At 57.7% G+C, this 5,694-nt stretch overlaps 2 protein-coding genes across 2 annotated transcripts in view; both read right to left on the reverse strand.

Annotated features, from left to right (window-relative positions):
• The window catches only part of NQO1 (NAD(P)H dehydrogenase, quinone 1), a 2,460-nt gene extending 2,013 nt beyond the window's left edge, over nucleotides 1-447 (reverse strand). The window contains exons 1-2 of the mRNA XM_015406721.1: nucleotides 371-447; nucleotides 65-247 (exon numbers count right to left, since the gene is read on the reverse strand). Of these exons, the coding sequence (XP_015262207.1) occupies nucleotides 65-247; nucleotides 371-434 (247 nt within the window). The 5' untranslated portion in view covers nucleotides 435-447. The remainder of the gene's footprint in view (nucleotides 1-64; nucleotides 248-370) is intronic.
• A 3,812-nt stretch (nucleotides 448-4,259) lies between these two features.
• NOB1 (NIN1/RPN12 binding protein 1 homolog) overlaps nucleotides 4,260-5,694 on the reverse strand; it is an 8,946-nt gene continuing 7,511 nt past the window's right edge. Inside the window, exons 8-9 of the mRNA XM_015406700.1 lie at nucleotides 5,274-5,418; nucleotides 4,260-4,815 (exon numbers count right to left, since the gene is read on the reverse strand). Of these exons, the coding sequence (XP_015262186.1) occupies nucleotides 4,546-4,815; nucleotides 5,274-5,418 (415 nt within the window). The 3' untranslated portion in view covers nucleotides 4,260-4,545. The remainder of the gene's footprint in view (nucleotides 4,816-5,273; nucleotides 5,419-5,694) is intronic.

Below are 5,694 nucleotides of genomic sequence, written 5' to 3' on the forward strand. Positions count from 1 at the left end.
GTAAGGAAGGAAGGGAGCGCTGGGGGGGGGGGGGGGTCGGGGGGGTCCGGCTCCCCCCCTCCCTCCCTCCCTCCCTCCCTACCGGTGACGTCGTCGCGGGAGAGGACCGGGTTGAAGCGGAGGGCGTAGAGGTCCGAGACGGCGACGGTCCAGCCGTGCCCCTGCAGCGCCTCGACGGCCGCCTCTTTCATGGCGTGGTTGAAGGAGGTCCGCTCCGGGTGGGCCAGCACCACCAGCGCCCGCCGCCCTGCCCCGGGAGACGGAGAGAGGGAGAGAGAGAGACGTTGGCCGAGGGGCTGCGAGGCGCCCCGGCCCGGCCCGGCCCTGCCGAGCAAGGAGAAGCCGGAGGCGGCCCCGCTCCAGCACTCACCGGCCATGGCGCAGCAGCAGCAGCAGGAGGAGGCGGTGCGGAGGCGGCCAGCCTTTTCTACCATGGCGGGGCGGGGCGGGCCGTCCCCCGGGCACGGGGGGGGGAGGGAGGGAGCCTGCTGCGCCTCGGACTGCTGCTGCTGCCGCCGCCGCGCAAAGCGCCCCACCCCACCGGCGGGCACCTCCCGGGACCGACAAGGCGGGCCGACCCTTCGCGTCCTCGTGTGGGACCAGGGAACCCCTGGGAAGGGGACGTTCGGGGACTGTGCAGGACCCCACACTCCTTGCCCTCGGGGCAGAGAACGCGAGCGATCTTTACGGGTACGGTTGAGTCACCAGAGCGCCAATACAGAAGGGCCGCTGTCACGGCCTCGATCCGTGCGGCGCGTCTGTCACGGCACGTGGAGTGGCTGCCTGGCTGAGAGGTCGGGGGCGGACGCTTCCCCCACCTGTTTCTGGACGGACGCTTCTGCAGTGGTCAGACGAGGGGTCCAGATGCCTGGAAACGACACCGGAAAACCCCAGGCTGCTTCCCCACCTCCTTTGCAGCCCAAAGGCGCCTCCTCTCTCTCCGGCAGGACTCAAAGTATATTTACAAGCAAGCCCTTAGAGGGGTGGGGGTTGATCTCGGATTCTTGAGTTTACCGGCTTGGGGTTGCATATTTATACCACCAATTTTTAAAACCTGTCCGATGAGGAAGAGACTACAGTTAGTGGAAGAAACTTCTGATTTGAAAAGTTTGTCTGAGAGGTAATTTACCTTTTAATGGTCTAGCAAGAAGCTGGGAGTTCATTCCCTCTTCAAAAAACCTGCGGTGTAGGTATGGGAGACCTTTTTGGGCTGTCTAGGTGTCTGATAGGCATAATTTATAGCTGATTCTAATTAAATATGGGTATGACAGCTACCTGATTATTTGTTTCTAGAGACTTATCAGGGAAAACATAGGCTTTCTCTTTCCATTCCCCATTTTAATTTGGCTGTACCCAACCAGCCACTTAAAATACTGAAGATACTCCTGATGGGTAAGAGGAGTGAGGGCTGGATCCTGTTGTTGTCACACAGTCCAGTCAACTCCATCCATTAGACCTTGCTTGAGGAGTACATAAAGTCAAATTTCTAAACCACAATCAGACAGAACAGTCAGCCCAACTGATGAATCTACCCGATTATTTTAACAGTCAACAGGGGCAATTATATAATCTATACATGTATATGAGTTGTGTACATTAGACAGTCTTTTTTGTTGTTGTTCAGTCACACAGTCGAATCCAACTCTTCGCGATTCCATGGACCACATCACGCCAGGCCCTCCTGTCCTCCGGAGTTTGCTCAACTTCATGTTTGCTGCATCGAGAACACTGTCTAACCACCTCATCCTTTGCTGCCCCCTTCTTTGACCTTCAGTCTTCCCCAGCATCAGGGTCTTCTCCAGTGAGTGCTCCCTTCTCATGTGGTGGCCGAAGTATTTGAGCTTCAGCTTCAGTATCTGGCCTTCCAGGGAACAGTCAGGGTTGATTTCTTTTAGGATTGACTGATTTGATCTCCTTGCACTCCAGGGGGCTCTCAGGGGTCTTCTCCAGCACCATAATCTGAAAGGATCTATTCTTTGGCACTCGGCCTTCCTTATAGTCCAACTCTTGCAGCCGTCTCCCACGGCTGCCTTCGAACACTTAGGGTTTGCCTAATTAACTGGACAGGTGGGAAGAACTTCCTAAATCAGGAGACACTGCCCCCCCCCCCAACAATCCAATTCAAGGTCAGATTTAAGCCACCACCCAGTCTCTTGTTCTTTTTAAGAGAGCAGTTTCACAAATGTGCTAAGATAGAAAACTGACCAGATTCAGGCCTGTAAATGACACCAAACATATTTTCCCCCATGTTCCATTTATAAACTGGGAACCTTCCTGGAGAATCGGCTCGTGTAGGATACCCTTTGAACTCCGTGTGCTTTTGCTGAAACAATGGCAGCATCTTGGAGAAGAGGAGCCGCTTTTTAAAGGCAACGCAGCTTTTTAATTTGGGTTTACAACAGGCACACACCATTTGGAAGCACGACTGCAGGGTGCTGGCTTGCTCAGAGAAGAGCGGCTGCCGACTTCCTCCCTCATCTGCGCCCTCTTCCCAAGAGTGAAAGTGCCACAGAGGCAGGGGAGGGGAGAAACACGGGGGGGGGTGGTGTGTGTTTGTCTTCCTCCGGGGAAAGTCCATCACAGCGATGGGAGCGGGCTGAGCCCATGAAGAGCTGCTTTCCACTCAGGGAGTGCCGGACTGCTGGGGAGCGCTGTTTGCTTTGGATACCTGCCACAGTTGCAGAGAGACAAGGGATGGGGGGTTGGGGGGTGTCCCCAGGGCACCACTGTTGCTGCACTCCTCAGTCCAGAAATAAGCAGGGAGCGCAAACAGGCCAATTAAGTTCCAAGTGAGCCTCCCGGCCCCCAGAGCTCTCTTGCCATCATCCGGCAGGCCGGCTGGCTGCCCTTGCGGGGCTCGGCAGGGAGAGCTCCCCTCCCGCCTCGGGGGCCAGGCTGGGTCTCCCACGGCTGCCTTTAAGCGACCAGAGGCCTTTGAGTGCTCTCCACAACAGCTTTGTGGGGGGACATCTTCCGGGATAGCTCTGCAGCCAGCCAGGCAGAGCAGTGAGACTGGGTGTGTGTGTGTGTGTGTGTGTCAGGGCAGGGGTGCGAATTGTGACACTGAATAAGGTTCCACAGCATGTTTCTCTGAACATCCGTCTCTCTGGGACCAAAATGGGACAGTCGTGTTTTTTAAATTTGATTGTGGCTAGGGCCCCCCAAAGCGGCAAGTGGCCAGGGGGCATTCTGGGACCTCGAGGCCTTGCCTGGTCCCACCCCCTCTGCTCCCCAGAGACCACGGACTGTGCAGAAGGCAGGCGCCTGCCGCATCAGCCCCAGAGGGCGTCGGGCATCCATCTTCACTGAGGGAGGGGAGCCCGTGCCCGCTACAGCCCCTCCTGCCTGTTGGGCGTGTCTGAATTAAGAGCGGCTCTTGGGCAGGTGGAGGCAGCTGCGTGGGAAGGGAGAGGCAGGTGGGCCTGGCCCCAGGGTGCGGCCTTCTCCTAGCAACACACATCGGGAAGGATTAGAGGGCCGGGTAGGTGACAGGTAAAAAGGGCCTGGGAATGTCACAGTTTTTGCATTGTGCGCACAGCTAATCTCTCTCGCTCTGGCAGCCCGGTCTGCTTCAGGCTACAGCACACCCGTGATGGCGCAGGTCAGAACTCGCAAAGACCTTTCGCTTACAAGCAGGGAGGAGCGAGAGCGAGAGCAGATAAGCCGAGGGGCCACACAACAAGGAAAGCCCGAAGTGGGCCGGGGGCTACCCAGAATGCTCAGCACACAGCGCTGTTCATCTTGACAAGGCAGGGAACAAGCCTCTGGGTCACACAGCAATCCTTTTTGTGTGTGTCAGCCGTCAAGAGCACAGTCCAGCCGCAAACTTATTTTGCCTCTGGAGAACAAAGCACCCCCCCATCCCCAAGGGGCAGCTGTGCCCCCCACCCTGATCAAGAGCCAACTCCTTCGACCTCATTTCTAGATATGCCTTAAAGGATTACAAACCCCCATCAGAGGCTCTCCTTGTGAAGAGCGGAGTCAGAGCACAAGCTGGCAGCTCGGGAGCGCCGCACCCCCAAGGCCAGCCACTGGTATCTGGGCACAGGAGATACACAGCAGGGCGGCCCACACAGGAGTCACCAGCAGGGGACCAAGAGGAGTCAGCCAAGCTATGTGCTCGGGGGCCCCCTTGCCCAGGCGGAAGGATGCACCCGCAGCCGAGGCAGCCGGGGTGTGGTGTCCAGGGCCCACGGGCCCCCGTTTGCCAGAAAGCAACCAACCTCCCTCTCGTCCTTCGCTGAAACAGACAACACAACGTGGATCTCACTGCTTTATTCACAAGGCCCGTGTGGCTCAGCCTTTGAGACAGGAGATGCCTCCCTCGGGGGACTGCGCAGGGCTTTCCAGACCCGTTGCCCAGCACCCCCTTCCCTCCAGAGGTGCAGCTTCCGCCCCTGCTTCTGCTGGCCTGCAGGGGTTCAGGAAACACGGCTGGGCCACTGTCCCAAAGGGGAGTCGAGGCTTCAGGTCTGACCTTCTTGCAGCACAATGGGGCACCACGCGGGCGAAGAGGTGGCCACGGCGGGGTAGGGCTGTCCCCCCTCATCTCTTTTTCACAAATTTCTTTGTGGAGGTGTTGGGGTTCATCCGCCTCCGGCCTGCCCCCAGTGTCCCATCCCGGATCTGCAGGTTGGCCGCCCGGCTGTAGATGTCGTTCTCCGCGAAGGGAGACGTGCCGGCCAGGTAATCCGGATCGAAGACGCTGGTCTTCTGCCGGGCCTTGCGGGAGAGCCGCTGCTGGGGGAAGCGCTGGTCGCCTACCAGGTGGGGGTTGTTTGCGTGTTTGCCCCCTTGGGGAGCAGGAAGGGAATACTGGGGGAGGGGAAGAAGAAACACACACAGCTCACAAGTGACCCCACTGCCCTAAAATCTTTACGACCTCCCCCCAATACACACCAGAAAGCTGTACCCCTCCTCCCACCTCCCCGCAGAGGCTGGAGAGCCACGGGCCTCTTTGAGTCATCCATCCACCACGACTGGCTTGGGGGTCCCACGTTTCACCAGCTAGCATGCACTGTGCCGGGGGATACAGGTTTACTGATGCTCCTGCCTCAGCTGCCATGAGGAAGGGCAGCGCTGTGGATCTTGGTGGCCAATCTCCTCCCCCCCTCCCCAAGAGCAAGAACAAATTTGGGGGGGGGGGCCTGGTGGGGGGGTCCACGGGGTCGCGAACAGTCAGACTCGACCGTGTGATTGAACGACAACAACAAGCCCTTAGTGAGGGAAGAGGGTTTTGCTCTGGCAGCCCACGTTGCGCCCCAGCCACTCACCCGGAGTCCGCGAGGGTTCAGCACCTTTGGGTTGCGGGAAAAGTGCATGTGGAGGTTGCCCTCACTGCCCACGGTCACGGCCACCTTCTTCAGCGTCTTGTTCCCACAGTGGGGGCAGAAGAGCTGGGTCATTGCGGACGTCGTCCTACAGAAGAGCCGAGGTGGGTGCCCAGACGGTGGCAACAGCCAAACAACAGGGACCCCAAGCGTATGTAGAATGCAAAAATATAGACTGCAAGGGTACACCATCAAAAGATACACAATTTTCACAAGTAAACAGTAAACATCAGTCTATTGCAACACAATAACAATAAATTGAAGATACAATCAAATTGGTGGTCACAATTCAAAAATGTCCTTCCCAGGTATGCCAGACTCGTGGGCACCAAATGAAATTGCTGAGCGGTTGGGTTAGAATGGA

This window comes from Gekko japonicus, unplaced genomic scaffold (assembly GCF_001447785.1).
Source record: "Gekko japonicus isolate JY-2015 unplaced genomic scaffold, Gekko_japonicus_V1.1 scaffold386, whole genome shotgun sequence".
In the NCBI taxonomy this organism is placed as follows: Eukaryota; Metazoa; Chordata; class Lepidosauria; order Squamata; family Gekkonidae; genus Gekko; species Gekko japonicus.